Raw genomic sequence first — 22494 nt, 5'->3', positions numbered from 1 at the left:
ACGTAAAGTGCAAACCATCTCAAAACAAATCATCACGAAAATGCTCTGTACGAAGGATTAAATGCTCCTATAAAATTATGGCACATGTATGAGAAATTTTTTATGCTGAATAGTTAAAACATTTCTTTGTAGGGAAGGTGTTCTGCTAGCCAACTGATCACACAAAATGGCAGGAGTGTTTTTATAAGGGATCTTCGCTGAGGTTTCATACAGTGCTCAGAAAAAGTATGTCTATTAGATGGAGGTTTACAGATACAGATAAGTCTAATTACAACTGGAGGGCACCAAGTGCCCTAAAGATGTTGCCCAATCGTCACACAGCACATCCTGAGGTTAACTAATGTTAAAAGAGATTTCTACATTCTTACAATTTAGGCAGTTAAAACAAAATTCCCAATCTCTAAGTAATCCAAAAATTTTACCAGCAGATCCCAATAGTGTTCACAAAACCATGTCCCAAGTTTACGGTAACACAGGACTGGTAGCATTTGATGGTCCTTAGGAACCCTGAGTTCAGCAAGTTTAAACAATCCATTTAGATTTTCTGCTGTTTCACTAAATCAGTATCAACCTAAATAAGAGTCTGGAGTTTTAACCAGATATACTTCTCACTCTGTAATGCTTTTTCCATTATGTTAAACACATTGTCAACTTCAGTCCTTACCTCTTTCTTCATTTTTCATCAGATACTTTCAAGTCAGCTGGACATCATAATATGAGCAATAACCAGATCAAATAAAATATTTCTGCACAGATGTAACTTATAACATTTTCATATGCACTTTTCAAAGAACTACTGCTTCATGACTACAAGAATAGTCTTGATAGCTATTTCTTATACACAACTTTTGTAAGAAAATAATGACATATCAGAATTACTGCTGCTGTTACCTTTATGACAGTTGTTTGAAGTCTGCTGAGTATGCTGGAGAACGAAGTTTCAGTAAATGACATGGAAGACGACGACTGTGGTGCCGTTAACAGTTGAAAGAGAGAGTTATCACACGAAGTCTCAAAATCAGCAGGAAACACAGCTGTTGCATTATCTCGAGATCTCTTTGTAGGTACATCCCCACACCTGTTAGACAGTTATTTTTCAAATTTTTAATCATAACGCCTAAGCAAAGAAGATACAACACACATTTTTAAGTATTAATTACTAATAATATGTAAGTAAAAGCATATTACTTCACACCCTCATTTGCACAACGTAAACAGATAATAAACTATTGTGATGATTTGAGTACCGAGGCCAAACAAACTGGCTAGGATGGAGTTAAGCTACAATCATAAAATTATAAATATACACCAAACTGGTGGATAATAGATACGTTCAGTAGGTGAATTGCAGAACAACCAATATACACATTTTTAAGTTGACAGAACTATTTCTAGCTTTGGAAATGGGTCCGGGAAGGTTTAAAATTAAGAGCTGGTCACTCAGACTCCATGAAGAGAGGAGCCCACCTGTTGAAAAGACTAGGGGAGATAATGATATCTCTGTTTCTACTCATACTTACATTATATGCACTTCCTATAAACTAAACTAAGCACAGACTGTGTTAGGAGCTAACCTCAGAAGAGCAATGGACTTAAAAAATAGTTCTCAATTTATTTCTTCATGATAGTCACTTGTTTCCTCTGACTTATAAATGAGAACAGAATTTGATGCAAAAAGGAGGAAGCCACAGTGTACAGGACAATAAATCCTATGGCTCTTCACACAGGACCAGGAAAACTTCCACATACTCTGCCATCTGTCCAGTCTTTTTTGACAGAATGATAGGCATTAATTAACATTATACTTACATACATAATCATTATGACAAACTGTATCTCGCTGAAATGTGGTAAATTTCATTATTCCTTGTTCTGCCTTCCTCCTCATTTCCAGTGCCCAAAATTAAGGCGAGCCTGCCTCTTCCTGTTACTCAAAATATTTTTCTCTGTAAACCAACATTAATGTTAAGTGTATCTTCACGGCATCTGCAGTCGTTTCCACTGCCCTTTCTATAGACAGTACAACTGTTTCGTTTTGTTTCCCTCTCTTTCAAACAATTCCTGCACTGAACACACAAATTCATATGTACTATCAGACAAAACATGAACAGCAGCTTACTGAACTAACCATTTCACAAGTAATTCTTTCTCCTCCCCCCCTTCCACTCTTTCGCTGTCAGCTTCAGACTTCCTGTCATATAAAATTAACACACCACACACACAGATACGAAAAATCTAATGACAACAAACCACAACAGTTAGGTTATTGGCAGTGAACAATGTTCACAACTGACTTAACAGGCACCCAAGGTGGCTGGGCAGAGCAATATGGCACCAATGAACAGAAGACAAGATCACATATTTTCTGACTGGCTGTTGCTAAGCAGCTGCCTTGTATACAACTTGCCATTAATCACTATTATTTTGATCAAGGTGTAGTTAAAAATCAGCAAAGCTTTTAATCTCACAGTGTACACAGAAAAGTTCACCAGTGCATGTAATATTAACACTGCAAGAATTTATTCAATCTACATAAAAGGCAAACCAAAGATAGCAAATCAAAGACTGCTTTCATTGTTTGAACACTTTAAAGATGCAACACGCTATCCTCTGCAAAAGTACTGCTGTGTGGTTGGGATCCTTACCAGATAGGGTTGATGCATTGAATGGTTTGTGGGATTAAAGGGACCAGACAGCTACAGTCATTGGTCCCTGTTTCCAAATACTAAAAACACCCACAGAGAATAAAAACGATTAACAGAATAGAGCACAGACGACACAGAACAAGAGAAACTTAGATAAAGACCAGACAAGACGAACTAAAATCGCACAGAGTGTGACGGTGGCTGGCCGACCATAGAAACAAAAAAGGAAAAGCCAACCACCGAGAAACACATTAAAAATTCAGACTAAAATCATAGGCCAAAGGCCAGAATCACCACAAAAGGACATAACAAACACTCAGATTAGATGATAAAAACCCCCTGCCCGAATAAAACATAAAACTAAGCCAGCCATAGCAGGGTAATCAGATAAAAGGGCAGGGAGCGTATCAGGCAGCGCAAAGGTCTGCTTGAGCAGAGCTAAAAGCGGACAAGACAATAAAATGAGCACCACCGTCAAAACCGCCCCGCAGCGACAGAGGGGCGGGTCCTCACGGTGCAATAAAAGACCGTGTGTCACCCGGATGTGGCCAATACGGAGTCGACAAAGGACAACGGAGTTGCTGCGAGGAGCTAGCATGGAGGAATGCCACACAGGCATTGTCTCCTTTATAACACAAGAGTTTATTGGGCGTGGGTAGATCGCGCCACTCAGCGTCCCAAAGCGAGAAAATTTGTCGATGGAGGACTGCTCGCACATCAGTCTCTGAGAGGCCAATGTCCAGAGGTGGTTTACTGGTGGCCTCATTCGACAGGCGGTCAACAATTTCATTGCCGGGTATCCCAACATGGCCCGGTGCCCAAACAAAGACCACTCCTGGATAGCCATCACCAGACGAGAACGAAGGAAACACTGGTCGAGAGCTCGTGAACCACTCAGGAAATCGCTACAGATCACGAAGGACTCATCTGAGCAGGAGCGGATATACCCTAGGGTACGAAAGATGGCGACCAGCTCAGCACTGTAAGTGCTGCAGCCAGCCAGCAATGAACGTTGTTCGGAATGGTCCCCTAGAGTAAGCGCATAACCGACATGACCAGCAACCATCGAGCCGTCAGTGTACGCAATGCCAGGGCCCTCATACATTGCAAGGAGGGAAAGAAAGCGGCGGCGTAAGGCCTCCGGAGGGACTGAGTCCTTCGGGCCCTGTGCCAATTCCAGCTGAAGGCGAGGGCGAGGCACACACCATGGGGGTGTACGCAGAGGTGCCCTGAAGGGAGGCGGAAGAGGTAAAGCCCCAAGCCCGGAGAGAAGCTCTCGGATGCGGACCACGATCGTACTGCCAGCCCTGGGTTGATGTTCTGCAAGATGGACGTGTGACTCTGGGAATAGTAGCCTATAGTTAGGATGCCAGGGCAAGCTGAAAACATGGGCAGCATAAGCGGCCAGCAAACGCTGGCTCCGTAACCGCAGTGGAGGGACACCTGCCTCCGCTAGTATGCTGTCCACAGGGCTGGTACAGAAAGCACCAGTGGCAAGGCGTATCCCGCTGTGGAGGATTGGGTCCAGCACCCGCAACGCAGATGGGGATGCTGAACCATAAGCCAGGCTCCCATCATCTAGACAGGACTGGATTAACGCCTGGTAGAGTCGTAACAGGGTAGATCGGTCGGCACCCCAGCGGGTGTGGCTCAAGCATCTCAGAGCATTTAGATGCTGCCAACATGCCTGTTTAAGCTGCCGAATATGAGGCAGCCAAATCAGCCGGGCATCAAAAACTACACCCGAAAACCTGTGGGTCTCCACCACAGCAAGGTGTTCGTCAGCAAGATAAAGCTGCGGCTCAGGATGGACTGTTCGGCGCTGGCAGAAATGCATTACGCAGGTCTTGGCAGCTGAAAACTGAAAACCATGCGGACTGTGCCTTGCGGATAGCGCCCTGTAACTGACGTTCAACAGCTGCAATGCCAGTAGAGCTGTAGTAAAGGCAGAAGTCGTCAGCATACAGGGAAGCGGAGACAGAATTTCCCACCGGTGCAGCGAGCCCGTTTATTGCGATTAAAAACAGGCAGACACTGAGAACAGATCCCTGTGGTACCCCGTTCTCCTGGACTCGAGAGGAACTATGAGAGGCCGCGACTTGCACGTGGAAGGTAGGATACGACAGAAAATTTCAGATAAAGATCGGCAGAGGGCCCCGAAGACCCCATCCATGAAGCGAAGAAAGTATGTGATGCCGCCATGTCGTATCGTACGCCTTCCGCATGTCGAAAAAAACAGCGACCAGGTGCTGACGGCTGGCAAAGGCAGTACGGATGGCCGACTCCAGACTCACCAGATTGTCAGTGGCAGGGCGGTCTTTACAGAACCCACCCTGAGACAGAGCCAGAAGGCCCCGAGACTCCAGTACCCAATTCAAGCGCCGGCTCACCATTCGTTCGAGAAGCTTGCAAAGAACGTTGGTGAGGCTAATGGGACGGTAGCTGTCCACCTCCATAGGGCTCTTGCCCAGTTTCAAAACGGGGATGACAATGCTTTCCCACCATTGCGACGGAAACTCACCCTTGACCCAGAGACGGGTGTAAAGGTCAAGGAGGTGTCGCTTGCAGTCCACTGAAAGGTGTTTCAGCATTGACAGTGAATGCGATCTGGCCTAGGAGCGATATCAGGGCAAGCAGCAAGGGCACCGTGAAATTCCCACTCACTAAATGGAGCATTGTAGGATTCAGAATGGTGAGTGCGAAAAGAAAGGCTCCGACGTTCCATCCACTCTTTAATGGAGCAGAAGGCCAGTGGGTAATTGGAAGAAGCGGAACTAAGAACAAAATGCTCTGCCAATCTGTTGGCAATTTCGTCGGAGTCTGTACAAACTGCTCCATTCAGTGAGAGCACAGGGACGCTGACAGGGGTCTGATAGCCATAGAGGCGTCGGATCTTGGCCCAGAACTGCGATGGAGAGACATGGAGGCCAATGGTGGACACATACCGCTCCCAGCACTCCTGCTTGCTTTGGCGGATAAGGCGGCGGGCCCGTGCATGCAGCCGTTTGAAGGTGATGAGGTGTTCAATGCAGGGATGTCACTTGTGACGCTGTAGCGCCTGCCTGTGATCTTTAATCACCTCAGAGGTCTCAGGCGACCACCGAGGCACAGTCCGCCGCCGAGGGTGCCCAGAAGAACTGGGAATGGCAGATTCTGTGGCAGTAACGATGCTGGTGGTGACTGAGTGAACCACCGCATCAATGTCGCCATTAGAGAGAGGCTCAATAGCGGCAATGGAGGAGAACAAGTCCCAGTCATCCTTATTCATAGCCCATCTGCTGGGGCGCCCAGGAGAGTGACGCCGTGGCAGAACAGAAAGATTGGAAAATGGTCACTACCACACAGGTTGCCATGCACACTCCATTGGACAGATGGTAAGAGGCGAGGGCTACAGATCGAAATGTCAATGGCGGAGTATGTGCCATGTGCCACACTGAAGTGTGTGGAGGCACCATCATTTAAAATCGAGAGATCAAGCTGTGCCAATAAATGCCCAATGGTGGCCCCTTTACCTGTTGCCACTGACCCACCCCACAGAGGGTTATGGGCGTTAAAGTCGCCCAGTATCAACAAAGGTGGCAGCAATTGGGCTATCAGTGCAGCCAGGACATGCTGCACGACATCACCATCCAGTGGAAGGTAAAGACTGCAGACAGTAACAGCCTGTGGCGTCCACAGCCGAACAGCAACAGCCTCTAAAGCTGTATGTAAAGGGACAGACTCGCTGTGAAGAGAGTTGAGCATATATGCAGACGCCACCAGACTACCTTTCATAAGCTGCCCGGTTCTTATAATAACCCCGATAGCCACGGAGAGCGGGGGTTCGTGGTGCTGGAAACCAAGTTTCCTGAAGAGCAATGCAGAAGAAAGGGTGAAGGCTGATAAGTTGGCAGAGCTCAGCTAGATGGAGGAAGAAACTGCTGCAGTTCCACTGGAGGATGGTATTGTCCATGTCTGAGAAAGGCGTGACGGGACTGGGAAGGCAGATTACGCCGCTGGGTCACCTGCTGCCTCCGATTGAGCACCTGTGCTAGTGCTTTCCATGCCGTCTGAGGGGCCGGCGAGATTGAGGTCCTCAGCGAATGCCAGAGTCTCCACCTCGTCCTCAGACATAGAGGTTGTAGGAAGTGGTGGGATGGGTGCCACTGCAATGTCGTTAGCCTTGGGGACTTTCTTCTTCATCTGTTTCTCTCGCTGTGCCTTTGGTGGTTCAGGCTTGGAGTACTTCACTGGGTCAGTCTCAGGAACGGACGACGACCATGAGGCCCTATGACCAGGGACTGGTGGTTGTTTCAGCCACTTGCGGGTGTCCGCTTTTCCACTGGTCGGAACTTGCGAAGGTAGGTCCCCAAGGGACCTCTTCCTGGCGAGAGTAGCCGATGAAGTCATAACCGTCTCCGGCTGGGAAGGGGGAATTGATGTCCCCGATGTTTGGGGGTTGGGGGGGGGGGGGGGGGGGGGGTTGCTCCTGAAGAAGATTTAGCAGGTGCAACAGGGAGTGAAGTGCCCCCACAACCAAGGGGGCCGGTGTATTCTGACCAATCTTAGAGCCAACGATACGTGACGATGGGAGAACCGTTGTTGCAGCAGCGGCGTAGGTCGATGACATTGCCACAGGACGGAGCCTCTCGTATTTCCGTTTAGCCTCGGTGTAGGTCAGGTGGTCCAGGGTCTTATATTCCATTATCTTCCGTTCTTCCTGGAATATCCTACAGTCCGGCGAGCACGGGGAATGGTGTTCTCCGCAGTTAACACAGATGGGAGGCGGAGCACATGGAGGATTGAGATGCTAAGGACGTCCACAATCTTGACATGCGATGCCGGAAGTACAGCGAGATGACATGTGCCCGAACTTCCAGCATTTAAAACACCGCATCGGAGGAGGGATATATGGCTTCACATCACAGCGGTAAACCATCAATTGACCTTTTCGGGTAAAACATCTCCCAACTTGTCGCAAGTGAGCAACCTCCGTGACTGGGCAGAGGATGCTGTTTTGATGAGAACTGACCCAGAGCGCATTTTGGACAAGCCCTCCACCTGCCAGAACTTGTCCTCTAAATGCTCCACGAAAAACTGGGGCTTGCTCGACATAAATGATTCCCCATCAACTCGCGTATACACGAGGTACCAGGGTGAATAATCTTCACTGCCTTCTTTGGACAAACGTTCCTCCCATGGAGTGGCCAGGGAGGGAAATGATCTCTGATCAAATTTCTTTCCATTGACGTTAGACCTCGATCGCTTAGAGACTGCTGATGGAGGCCCACCAGCGAGAGATGATGTACCACTCTTCATTGCGGGTCATCCACCCTGATGCCACCCACTCCGACCAGGGGCTCTCCCCACGGGTGCCACCCAGCCACAGCAAATACCACCTGGCAGGATGGGCTTTGCCGGGAGTCCCGATGCCCCAAAGGGATAGGCATCTACTCCTTGGCATACGTGGGGAGGTAGCAGCTCAGGCATCAGCAGTGCGATCCCTGTGTAGTCAGGGTAGTCAGGGGGCTACCACCAAGAGTGTACATGACAATTCCACCACAACGGTCTGGTCACAACGGACTGGCTACCGTGCTGGTTGTCGGGTGTCAAACGTCCATTAATAAAGGGAGCAAAGATGGAAGTGTACAATAGAGGGAATGTAGGCTACCCGGAACACACTGCAACCTATGTGGCCGGAAGCTCAGTTTAAGTCCAACTCCATGAAAAAACAAATATGCCAGATCTTAGGGCAAGATGCATAGAGAATGCACCACGTAAGGCATCCTTCCCCAAATGGTACGCACTAACGGAAAAATTTGGAAATAGAGTGGTCAAACCCCTCAGGGGACCACCATATTAAAGGCCGAAATGGCTGAGACTCCTTTTAGTCGCCTCTTATGACAGGCAGGAATACCGCGGGCCTATTCTTACCCCCGAACCCGCAGGGGGGAGGGTTGCTCGAAGACACTGAAAAAGTCTAAAGAAATGCAGCTCATTTTGAATTAGCACAAAATATGGAAGAGAATGTCAGGGACATGAGTCAACTGAGGTGAAATTCATTAAAACAAAACTATTTCTCATTGCGGCTAGAGCTTTTCATGAAACTTCAATGACCAACTTTCCCCTCTGAATGCACAAACATTTTATTTTGCCAACCTATGTAAGGAGAAATGATGATCAAAATAAAATATGAAAAATCAGAGCTCATACAGAAAGATTAGTGTTCATTTTTCTCCATGCACTGTCAGAGAAATGCTCTGAAGGTAGTTCCGATGCATCTTCTGCCAGATACTGAATTGCAGAGAAGTCACGTACAAGTTTAAAATCAAGTGGTTGATTATTTTCAATCTGTAATTAATGCGCATAAAATCAAAGTTGTGTAACACCACAGATGATTCGCAGTGAGTGTCTTTCAAACAACAATAGCTGAAACATATCTAATGTTACCAAAATCAACATTGCAACACGAAAGACTGGTGATACATAGAAATCTTTGTATTGTTGCTATAGTCAATGACCACACCAACACACTTCTGAAAGACGGCAAGCAAATCTGGTATATATTAGTTGTTATATGTATATCCGTGAGTGTGATTGACACAATGGTGGCAAATGTCACTGGCACCGTGCAAAATAACATTTTTTGTTGTGACAATGGTGACATATCATTGGCACTGCGCAAAATATTTTTTGTTGTGCTGTGTTTCCAAGTATTTTGTGTAAAATGAAAGGACGCAGCACCTTGTTGAACAGGATAAATACACCTTATTACTCCATGAAATAGTATCACTTTAAACAAAACTAAATATTTAAACTTTCCATTTTCTCTATTAGTCAATTTTTGCTCAGCAGGTACCTGATACAATCTATACAACACACATCATAATTTTCTTGATGATAATGGTGATGATATTTGTTTTGTGAGACGCCCAACTGCGTGGTTATCAGAGCTTGCACAAATTCCCAATATTTATACAGTCCAGTCTCACCACTTTCATAAATGATGATGAAATGATGAGGACAACACAAACACCCAATTCCCAGCCAGAGAAAAACTCCGACCTGGCCGGGAATTGAGCCTGGGACTCCGTAATTCAGAGGCAGCAGTAATTTTCTTGGTCATATTAAATGAGAAATTGGAATTATCCAATTCTATAACATGCAACTTGATCATGTGGCGTGTAGCTTCCTCCATTCACTCCTCTGGATGTGGTTAAGCAAAAAAAATGTGTGGACATTAAGTCACCATTCATAATACAGAGCCAAGGTGAGGTAAAATCACAGTTAAATCATAAATGAACAGCATACAGTGAAGAGACACATCCTTAGCATAAGTATTTTTTTCTTACTCTCATATGTTCACCTGAAAGGATTCTTCCTTTTTGCAGTACCAGTAGAGGCATTATCTTTGCTTAAAACACCAGAGTCCTGTGACAGAGTACGAGATAGATCTTTCCCTCTTAGTCTTGCCTGTAGTGCTCTTTTCTTCATCTTTAAACGATGCATCCGCATAACATCCTCTGGCAGCTTCCATGATGGAGATGTTGGGAAATGGTCTTGAGAAGTGTTCATTGTTCCTGTGAAGAAGAAAAAAGGAAAACAAAATTCATTAAAATTACGACAAAAAGTACTGTGTCTGTTTACATGTTTAATAAAGAATGTCCTGCAATTTGTACAAACTGTGAATGGGGGAAACATTTACAAATGTCCATTATAATGCTAAATACTGGTCATTTCATAACAGCCAATCAGATTTTTAAGACTTTTTCCACTTCAGGCAGCTCAGGTTATGATTACATTTGGCCTAACAATTTCTCTGAAGCCCAAACAAACCTACAAATAATTTTTTGCTCAGCACATCACTGCCCTCTCACCTTATGGACAGCTCAGTAACCTATTGATACAACTGGGAACTTTCCCCCAGATCACACCAACCCAGCACATACATCTACAACAGATAGCTTTCTTAAATTAAAATCAAGCAATGGAAAATCTAGGGTGGAATAACAATATGAATTAAGAAAGATTGCAAATCAGAACACGGAAGAGGCACAGAGCAGTGGACAGGCAACAGGCACATTTAAAAGTAGATTTCTGGATGAGCTGTTGAACTACATCTTTCGTCAGATGTGCACATGCACAGTATCAGGCCTTAATACCTGGAGACAATAGTGATCTAACACACGCACGCACGTGCATGAGAGAGAGAGAGAGAGAGAGAGAGAGAGAGAGAGAGAGAGAGAGAGAGAGAGAGAATGTCTGACTAGTCATTCTACATTAATTTGGTATTTGCATTTAGCATTGTGTGAGAGTATTCTTAAAATTGCAGTGAAGGGCACAGCCATCAAGACACCAGTCAAATAAATATAGCATTTCTACTTGTTTTGTAAATAAAACTTCCTTTCCGGCTGCCACTTAATTTATTTATCCCATACATGTTTCGCCTTTTTTTTTTGCTCTAAGGCGTCATCAGTGGGATGATTTGCTGATCTGCGTTTCCTCACATCTGATCTGGATGTCACACTACCACTTTATTACTGGCATATAAACACAAGTTTGCGTTCTGCCCTTCTTTACACTGTTCACCATGTTTCTCCTTGTTTTTTGTGGTGTACTATTGTTCTTTTGTGACTCAATATAACTATTTCGTCAGACATTGCTTTTCAAAATGTAAATATTGCAACTCCATTACGTGTTAATGTTAATATAACATTTCATTGCTGCTTCTTCAATAAAAGTTTTAAAGAACATCAGTTTCTGACTTTGAAGGGTCTCTCTGAATCGGTTACTGCAATAGCAAAATAAGAGAAGTGTCAAATTTTTTTCCCCCTATTAAGAATTACATGTTTATTGGTGGTTTTCTTCAAAATTTTAGATGGTTACAACAAAAGTAGCAAGTTGCTTATGATCTTTTTCAGTTGTTCACCATTTCTTCCACACTGCTAACCCGTTTTACATATACTGCATAACTAACGGAATAAATGTATTAACAACTACATGGACAACAGCTGTACCACTATTGATAGGTTATTATATGACCAATGGAGTACAAATTATATATTTTTGTGTTGCACTAAGGGCTTACTTTTTTTAGAGAATTTTAATGCTGTACAGTGTTTTGTTATATACAGGTTGAAGAATATAAACAGGCCATTTGTGATATCACCCTATTACATTCACATAATTGGAAAAATGGTGCCGGTTGATGTTGTAGGTAGTGATTCAGATCCCAAAAACAACAGGTTCCTCCACGATATTAAATGTGTAAAATGTAATAGAAACATGAGAAATGGTATTTTGTGTGATTCGTGCGATTGTTGGAATCATTTTGTGTGTGCAAACATTACCAAAAATGTCCTCACTGAAGAAAGTGCTGAACGGATCTGTCCAAGGTGTGCTAATGGCCACTTTAGTCTAACAGGTAACATTTTAAAACCTCACACGGTATCTGATGATGATAATAATTCTTTATTGTTAATTATTGCTGAGCTACAAGAGGATTTAAAAATTCTGAATGATGAAAACAGAAGACTCAAGCTGTACTTGGAAGACAGTGATCAGCAGTTGTGTGTTAATATGTCTAAACATGTGGAAGGGCTGCCAGAAAGTGAGGTTAGGACTACAATGGCTCGCAATAACAGGCCAGACAGTAGATTGAGTAACTGTAAAATTACCAATTAATACCAAATATGATTCAATTCAAAACACAGATGATACAGAAACTGTATCAGCATGCTCATCTAAGCAACATCGACACTGAAGAAGACCCTCTAAGTGTAAACCCACACTAATGTGATTATCGTTAATGTGCCTCATTGACACGATTTGCCTCAGTGGTCATGTGTGAATACGGAAGTGGAACAAACCAACAAGCAGTACAAAGCAATTGATACACACTTTAAAAATGTTATCATAATTAACACCAGTATTTATAGCAGAGATTGGTATAACATGCTTGGCAAGCACTTCACAAACTAGGTAAACGTTTAAGTGATACAGTTCTCAAAGTAATATCAGACAAGCTTGCGAAGGACGAAAGACCAGTGCTCTGTTTAGATAATGTCTCAACTGAAATGACAAAAAACTTGTAGACATTGACCAGGGTGGATATTCCAGTAGTACAGGGACACTATCTGGTCAGCTTTTATATGGTAACATTATGCTGCATCGATTCAGTAAAGATGCAAATAAAGCAATGCCAAAGGTAGAGTTTAAAATAGGCTTCCTCAACATTCAGGGTATGGCAGATAAAAATGATATATTTAATGAATTTTCCAATGAAAACATAGCCCCTATTGTGTACTTAAGTGAACATTGGGGTAAAAAGGATGAGCCTGAGTAAAAAGTAGTGGATGATTACACATTATTTAGTTGCTACAGTACAGAACATCACTTACATGGAGGTGTAGCAATATACGCAAAAACACCTCTTGCACCAAACTGTGGCACGGTCGATCTTAACACCCTTTTTGCTGAACTACATTTTGAAATATCATGACTAGTAATTGAGAGTATTAAGCTAGTGGTAGTGGTGGGCCACCTACTGGTGACCCACACATCTTTCTTGAGAAATTTGAGGACCTCTTAATGTACTTTGGTATACCAAAATGGGAGAAATATAACATTGTCATTGGAGGGGATGTCAATTCAAGCTTTGATGTTCTGCAGGACAGAAAAACTGTGAGAGCTCATAAATTTGCTTCGACAATTTAACCTATACTATGTTAACTGTAAACCTACAAGGGGCTCTGCCTGTCTAGACAATATATTTTTAAACATTAAGAGAACTTTTATGTACACTGATGTAATTAGTTTCCCTTTCTCAAATCATGATGCAGTATTAATTAGTGTTAGTAATGTAACTTCAGATTGCACCAACCCAAAAGCCAAAATTGTGACAGCTAGACCAATGAGTAGAGAGGGGATGGATAGGTTTAGACATGCCCCCCTTGTTTCAGCTGGGACTCCCTTTTTAGTAGGCTTCATCATTGTTCCTCTGATATTGTTATCACTGATTTATTTGTGTGTTTTTAAATATATTCAAAAATAACATCCCTCTGAAAAAATGTACAGTAAATATTAGCAGTGATCACAAAAAAAAAAGGAAAAACAAGGAATGGTATGCTCCACAGTTAAGGCAACCAAACAATAGTGTTATGCTATATTCTGGCACATACAAAAATGGTAAATCAGAAGTGTACAAAGAATTGTATGCTATAGCTAAGCATACGTACAAGCAGGCAATCAGTGAACCAAGAAACTACATCATATAGTAAACATTGAAAAGTCCAAAAACAAATGCAATAAAAGCCTAGAGTGTAATTAATTCTATTATCCACACTAAGCAAAAATATGATATTGCCATAACCCCAGAAGAATTCAATAAATTTTGTATCCAATTCATTGCAGAAATTAGCAGTCCAATAAACAAACCTAGCGAAACTACACTTAGTATCATGGACAAATGTTTAGAAAAGCCTTTCCCGAGCACTTTCACAGAAGTGTGTCCATATACTATCCTGGAAATGGTGAAAATTTCAAACCTTCAGCTAGTGTTGATTACTATGATTTGTCATGTAATTTGTTGAAAGATGTTATTGACTGTATAATTTATTCTTTAACTTATTGTGAAAATAAATGTCTTGTGGTAAGTTCCCTGATAAACTAAAAATTGTTGTGCCCATATATAAAAAAGGCGAAAAGAACTGTTTCACTAGCTGTATGCCCGTATTCATCACATTTGTTTTTTACAAAATGTTTGAAACAATAATGTACAATCAAGTTAGTTTTTGCTTGGGCAAATAAAATGTAATCAGTGATAAGCAATTTGGATTTAGGAAAGGTACATCTACATGACTACTCTGCAATTCACATTTAAGTGCTTGGCAGAGGGTTCATCGAACCACAATCATACTATCTCTCTACTATTCCACTCCCGAACAGCGAGCGGGAAAAACGAACACCTAAACCTTTCTGTTTGAGCTCTGATTTCTCTTATTTTATTTTGATGATCATTCCTACCTATGTAGGTTGGGCTCAACAAAATATTTTCGCATTCGGAAGAGAAAGTTTGTGACTGAAATTTCGTAAAAAGGTCTCGCCGCGACGAAAAACGTCTATGCTGTAATGACTTCCATCCCAACTCGTGTATCATATCTGGCACACTCTCTCCCCTATAACGTGATAATACAAAACGAGCTGCCCTTTTTTGCACCCTTTCGATGTCCTCCGTCAATCCCACCTGGTAAGGATCCCACACCGTGCAGCAATATTCTAACAGAGGACGAACGAGTGTAGTGTAAGCTGTCTCTTTAGTGGACTTGTTGCAACTGACACAATGGATTCCTTAGTAACATTTGTCCTACATGTGTTTGTGGCTGGGGGCTACGCTCAGGCTACATTTTGTGACCTGAGCAGAGCTTTTGATCGTGTGAAGCATAATACTTTGTTAAATAAGCTACTCTATTATGGTTTTGATGGAAACAGTGTAGATACATTTAAATCTTTCCTAGAGAACCACCAACAAGTTGTGTGCATTGGTAGAGAGAAATCAAATTTAGTTTATGTTAGGTCTGTAGTGCCACAAGGGTTGGTGCTTGTGCCTTTATTGTTTCTATTGATGATCGATTATCTACCTTTATTCATGAATTCACACGCATTATTGTATGCCGATGACAGAAAATACACTTGCTCAATATTCATTATGTTTCAGAACAAATGGTTTATTCTTAAACGAAAGTAAAACCCAGAAACTTTATTTATGCTTGAAGGAGATCCCTAACCACCATGAATTAGAAACCATTAAATTTTTAAGTGTTACTATTGACAACAAATTGACCTGGGAACCACACATCAAAAATATATTGGTTAGACTTTCAAGAGTTATTTATCTAATTAGAAATTTAAAAAGACATGTTCCATATGTGGGGTAGTAGTAGCCACAAAAATGACATTCTACTTTTGCAGAAAAACGTATTATGAACAATTACTGATTCTGGTAAATCAGAACACTGTAAACATCTGTTCATTAAATTGCAAAGTCTGACAGTAGTAAACCTATTCATTTATAATGTTCTAATGTACATTAGAAACAATGATTCAAAATTTGTATTGAGAAGTGATATTCATAGCTACAATAGCAAAAATAGAATACTAGAAATAGAACATGTGTAGTCATGAAACATCGTAAACTACATAAATCACAGAACTCCTACCTAGTTCTTGGACAAAGAATGCTTAACAGACTAAGCAAAAATTTTAAAGAAATGACTAAATATTTTTAAAGCTAAATTGTATAAGAAACTAGTAAACAATACTCAGTACACTGCTGTATTTTTGAAGATCAAAGTACTGCTTTATAATGTGTGGTTCCTACTTTTACCCATTTCATGCAAATGAAAATACATTGAGAAATGTATGCTCTTGACTTTGTCTACTGCTGTAACAAGCTGAATGACAGTAAAATTTTATTATTATTTTTATTATTATCATTCATTGTGATTTACAGACATAACATTTTTTCATCACTGATGTTGAATTAGAAGTTGGTCAATCCAAATGAAGTGGTCCAATAAAAACAAAGTTGGTTGCTTGACCATTTTTAAATATTTTAGTTTTTTTTTTATACGTGATTACCCTATAATTGAGAAGTTCAAAAGAGTTTTTAAGAACATTTTATGTTTCACCTTTACTGAATGGCGGCTATTTTCGTTTGTAAGCGCATGACAATGTTAAGAGACATTAGCAAAAATGTTAATATCTATGCGCTGGGTTAAGTTACAACATTGAAATTGACATGATTTTATTTAGAAAAGCGTCCTCTACAACACTGTCTATTACACATAACACCCTAAATTCAAAAATAACCAGTCAGAATGACCTCCAAACTTTGGTATCCAAATTTTCAAAAATCCACTTTTTAGGCCCAAAAATAACAAACAAGGAGTGATTTATGAGAGTCTATTTTTTTTCCTGTACTTAGATATCATACACTACTAGCCTCATATAGAGCAAGAAATGCTACAAATGTTTCCTTTTTTTATGAATTTTTGAAATTTGAAAATTTTCATTTTTTGTTATGTTTGAGGATAGTTATCTCAGGGGGGACTGAATATAAAAATATGATTTTTGCAGTTTGTACACCTATATGGTAGCAACGTACTGTAAAAATTTCAACATTGATATCTGACTGTGAACAAAGATATGGTTTTTGAAAATGAGGAGATAATTCACATTACTCTACAACCGATCTTATGGCTGTTGCCCATTTATGTGTGATATTGGCGGGATATAATCGATTATTATTGAAGTAAGGTACTGAGTTACATACAAAAAGTGGAAACATCACTAAAATTAACATTTATATTATTCTGACATCCTTAAAATAAATATTTTCAATTAACATCCTTCGAGATGCGACTGTTCCAAAGCCTGGCAATGAATGTTAAGAACACTTCAGACAGCTTCTGTGATATAGAATAAGACCTGTCAGTTGCTGTGTAAGGTCAAGCACTGAAAGTTTCCTTAAAACATTTTTCATTGGTATCCAAACCTTCTCACTAGTAGATTTCTTGAATGATGTTCTCGGGCCAGCAGGAGGGTAAAAATGATAAAAACATCATTGTTTTCCAAACTTATTCTTCCAAACTCTGACAGCCACCACTGTTGTTCATGAACACATGCCACTCTGTGATTCAATGTTAAAGACAGATATGTAATTTTATTAACACAATGATCCTCATAAATTTTGGTTTCTGATGTTAGATAGCATCAAACTAAGTTTTCTGCAGTGCCACGGAATTTGTGGAAATGCCTTGTTCCTTTTATTGCTACACAGTTTTCAAATCTTGTTTGAACTATTGTTTTCACATGCAGAACCACTTCTTTCTTGATCAGAAAATAGGCAATGCCTTTAATATTATCCTTGCAAAAGGACATACATGTATGTCCTGTACTGTGAGAATTTGGTCTGTGGTTGGTCTCTGTAGGCTGGCTTTGCTTTACTTCATGTTTTGTTGTACCTCCTACTCCATCACATGCATTTTTACCATGGAAAGGATGCAAAAAAGTGCCGTTCAGCCTCCAACCCAAAATCTACTTTGTGGTTGCACAGATTTAAAAAATTCTTTTAGTTCTTATACTGACTACCACTTCCATCTGAAAAGCATATCACCTTCTCAACCTTGGAAAAATTCTATTTTATGTAATTTATTAAATACTTTTGAAATGCATGCACAGCCAAAGTGTTGTGGTCCAAGTAGTCACTTAGAATGCAAATTGAAGAACTGAATACTTCATCCTTCTCATTCTTAAAGTAGAGGATAAATGGATGTACTGTTGCCTGGTCATTGACCCATGGTACCCTTGTATTGCACCCTGAATCACAAACGTAAAATTTTCTGGAAAATCAGCTGGTACTATGCATTCAGTTTCATGAAGTTGAGCTTTTTTGTCCTCCAAAAACTTACTTTGGACTTGAGAAACACAGTGGTGACTTGAGTTTTTTGTAAGCTATCAATTAAAGATTCCAAGTACTCCTCCTGAGATTTAACCACTGTTATTTCTGCCCTGCCAATTGTGACCCACTGTTTGAAGGTCTGGGATTTCCTCATCATATCTGTGAAACAATTCAGTACTGGTTTCCTTACCAGGGCATTTATTACAGAAACTCATCATGCAGTCATAACTGTTAGTGCAACACACCATTAAATGTAGTAACTCTTTTTCATTAAGATCATTGAGTTTTGCACCCACAATCATCAGTTTGACATTTTGATGATAGAAACAAACACATACGGAGAGTGTCCCTGAGGGCCAAGCCAAAATACACAAATTTTGCATTCAAGATGAGAATTTTTGAATGTTACAGAAAGTTCATTTAAATTTGACAGCACTAAATGTTTCTGCTTTGTTACTTTAACTCCATTTATAATAACTCATTTGCTATCTTTGCAAACTGGGCACATTCTACTGTATCTTTTTAATTGTTTTATTTACTTCTACCTAATCATTTCTTCTTTCCTAAAACTGAAAGAATGCCTTGATCTTTCACTAATTTTCAGGTTAGTTTAACCAAACGATGAGACACATTGAATTCATGAACTATTTTTTCTCTTGACCATGAGTCAGGAAGCAAACATAAAATTTTAACTTTTTCCTCTTTAGATGTCACTGAACATATAATTTTTAATTTATCTATTAAGCTCAAATATTCAGTGTCAGATGATGCTGGTGGTAAGTTTTCTTCTTCATTAGAAATAATGTTGGTATCTGTATTACTAAAGCATGATTCCAAGTCTTTTCTAATTTCGTCTGAAATTTGTTGTACCTTATTTTCAATAGCTGCTTTTCTTTTTCTGCTACTTAATTTTATTATTTTCGAAGCAGGAGATATGTCTAACTTAGAACAAGCAAAATCCAATACGTTAACAGCTTCCTCATTAGGACTATAAATGTCACTAACAAGGTTACACGATTCTGGTTCTGGATTCACAACAAATGTTTTTGAGTAACTATTTAGGCACAGGGAATTTCTGGGAATAACATTACATTTCACTTGGGAAGCTGTTTCACTCTCACATAACAAGGACAAATGTCCCTCAAACCCTTATTAGTAGGCTTTTTATGATCTTTAAGTGGATCACAGCACTTTCTTCAAATAATGTGGTTGCACTTCAGAATATATTTCTTCTCATGATACTCACAGACTGACATTACAGAAGAACTTACTCGAAATTTAAACATAGTTGGTCTAACTTCATCAAAATCACTGCCATTTTTCAAGTTTTTTTAAACCTGAACCATAAGCTGTTTTGTGACACACTTCACTTGCTATCTGTTCAACAGAGCATTGTTCATCCATGTTATTGCATACCAATTAATCTCTCAAAATTAATTACAAATTACACACAGAATGATGAGACACTTTACAACATGAGGCACCCTGAATACAACCCTCTCCTGTAGCAAGGAATTAGAGTGTTACAATGAGTGTGTCTTTTGCAGATATAGCAGTTCTTAAGTGAGTATTGTGCTTTGTGATAAGAGGATACACTTCACTGAGCACATACAGATGTATGCTCATCCATTCTTAAGTAATTGATGTACGACTTGATGTCCTCCACTATAAGCTCACGTAACAAGTTTTGTTGAATGCTTTTATTGTATCATCGTAAAACCCATGGCTTCACCCAGGTATGTTTCCTTTTTTTTCCTCCGCTTCTCTTCCGCATGTGCACACAGTGCAATTGTGGTACATGCAACTGCTGCAGTTAATAAGAAGTAGTTGTTGTCCGCCATCTTGATCTTTGACGAAAAATATAACGACAGTGTAATATCCCTTTTTAGCGCCACTTCAAAGATCTTTGTCAAATATATTTGAAAAGTATTTGATCACATCTTTGATCAAATCTTTGACAAAGAAATTTGATAGTTTAATACTGGCCTAACAGAGGTTTCAGAAAAGACTGACTACAACAATGCCACACCCAGCAATAATGTACTTCTTTACCAACAATAAACCTAAATGTAAATGGGCATTTTTATTACCATAAAACAAAAGCAAAAGCTCCTACTGTTTAATATTGCATTATTAAAAATAAATAAACTAGATGAATACGGGGTGATAGTGTTGACTAAGTAATTGTCACAATTAAATTTTATTACAGGTGAAACAATAAACCATTTAAATAGGCAACAGTCATAAGATCAGTTGTATAGAAATGTGAATTATTTCCTCATTTTCAAAAATTCATAACTTTGTTCACAGTCAAACATCAATACTGAAGTTTTTACAGTACATTGCTATCATATAGGCGTACAAACTGTGCCAAAATCGTATTCTTATATTCAGTCCCACATGAGATAATTAACCCCAAACTCTACAAAAAATGAAAATTTTCAAATTTCAAAAATTCACAAAAAAATTCAAATTTGCGCTAATGTCTCCAGACTCAAATATTGTCACATTCTTACAAACAATAATGGCTGCCATTCCGTAAAGATGCAAGATAAATTATTTTAAAAACACTGTTTTGAACTTCTCAAATATAGGGTAACCACAAATAAAAAAATTAAAATATTTAAAAATGGTCAAGCAACCATCAATAGACAACTTCATATGGATTGACCCAAGTGTTTGATAGCTTCATGTATGATTTATTCTTCAGACTGTAGCACAGTGACTATGTTAGTCACATTAGTGCACACTTATAACTAATAGTGCAAACACACAATGTAAACAGTGAGACAAGGGCACAGCTTTTGTCATCCTGTTTAGGGACTTTCCAAAGGGCTTCTTGAGTTTCAGATGACGGTCTATTGCACCAACAATAGGCAACTGTCAACCACTGAGTTACCTACATGTGCTACTTCACATAGTGGTGACTATTTCTGGTGTGGGTGTGATGTTTAATTTTTTGTACTTTTGTTCCACTTACAAAATAAAATCTGTAGAAATCAAAATGTTCAACCTTTTCTTTTAATCTGGCAGCACAGACAATCTTCAGAGTCCAGATGGCTGAGTTTCTGGTCAGTTTTTGGAAGAACAATAAGTTCTGTCATAACAGTTAAACCGTGTAAATACTTTTTGTTAAAGATTACAATTACTATTCTATTTTTATGCAATAAGTCATGAAACAGGGTACAACATGTACTGGTAAGCTGAATGTTTTTTATTAATATCTGGAGTCTTGGCACCATTTTCGAATGGTGTAACCATCTACACATTAGCACACCACTATTAAAAGTTTTATCATGTTTGCTTCCATAGGGATACTGTTGTGCCCAATGATTGGACACCACTGCTTGCATTGCAAAAGTGTTTCCCTGGGAAAAAATATTAGAAGACATATCCCCATAAATAGTTGAGGATCTTTTCCTACAGCACCTTACCACTGTTCTAGTACATAAATTCCTACAAGCTCTCTTAAGAGAGAGAGAGAGAGAGAGAGAGAGAGAGAGAGAGAGAGAGAGAGAGAGAAAGAATGAAATTTCTCCACCATTTTACAGACCTGTTGATTCATTGAGCTTAGCAGTATGTCATGACTGTAAACCTTCTTGTACTCGAGTTTTAATCACAAATTGCAGAACTTTGACAGAAAAAAAGTCTTCAGCATGTCTATGACACTGCAGTCATATCTCACTTCTGTCACACAGATATCCCATCACACAAGGACCATCTTAATATAAAAATAAATCACCATAAATCCATGTTCAAGCAAAACCACTCTCACACATGTGACATTTGATATTGGTGTGGGAAAGTCTGAAAACTGGAGATGATGTACACTGTCAAAGCCCGGCTTCAGGATGAAAGGTATTTACAACATTCTGTATGAATATCTTCATTATCATTGTCACTGATGTTGCTGCTACTGATTTGATGGATAGTATAATCAAGATTTTCCGGCTGATCAAACATGAGACAGACCACATAATGCTCCTGATGCTGGGCCAGCATTTGGGTCTTCCACCACCTCACTATTCAGTGTACCTCTCCATCCAGTGTTGGTACTCCTGTGACAGAAGTTCATAAAACAGGAACAAAAGGTCCACATTTTATGCTGTGATAGCCTAAGTCCTAACAGGTAAGACAACTGTTCAGAAAAAGCAAGAAATCTTTGAGTCTTCATTCTAGTGTGTCACATTATATGTATATGAATGCAGTCTCTGTGACTGAAATTCCTATGTTTGTGTAAACAGATTAGGCCTATACATAATAGAAGTGCACCACTCTGAGTGGAGCACATCCTCCCTCCCCAAACACAAAATAGAAAAGTAGTTGACTGAAAAAAAGAAAAAGATTAGTTCATGATTGTCTCTTTTTAGCTAGGCCTAAATGATTTTTGAGCTTTCAGTTACTCCTACA

At 40.1% G+C, this 22494-nt stretch overlaps 1 protein-coding gene across 1 annotated transcript in view; it reads right to left on the bottom strand.

Moving 5' to 3' along the window:
• Positions 1-22494, bottom strand: part of LOC126284247 (protein downstream neighbor of son homolog) — an 84524-nt gene that overhangs the window by 59609 nt on the left and 2421 nt on the right. Inside the window, exons 2-3 of the mRNA XM_049983044.1 lie at positions 9991-10204; positions 892-1078 (exon numbers count right to left, since the gene is read on the bottom strand). Of these exons, the coding sequence (XP_049839001.1) occupies positions 892-1078; positions 9991-10199 (396 nt within the window). The 5' untranslated portion in view covers positions 10200-10204. The remainder of the gene's footprint in view (positions 1-891; positions 1079-9990; positions 10205-22494) is intronic.

Source organism: Schistocerca gregaria, chromosome 8 (genome assembly GCF_023897955.1).
Source record: "Schistocerca gregaria isolate iqSchGreg1 chromosome 8, iqSchGreg1.2, whole genome shotgun sequence".
Lineage (NCBI taxonomy): Eukaryota > Metazoa > Arthropoda > Insecta > Orthoptera > Acrididae > Schistocerca > Schistocerca gregaria.
Note: the sequence above shows the minus strand (reverse complement) of the source record. Positions and strands in the feature narration are given on the sequence as shown.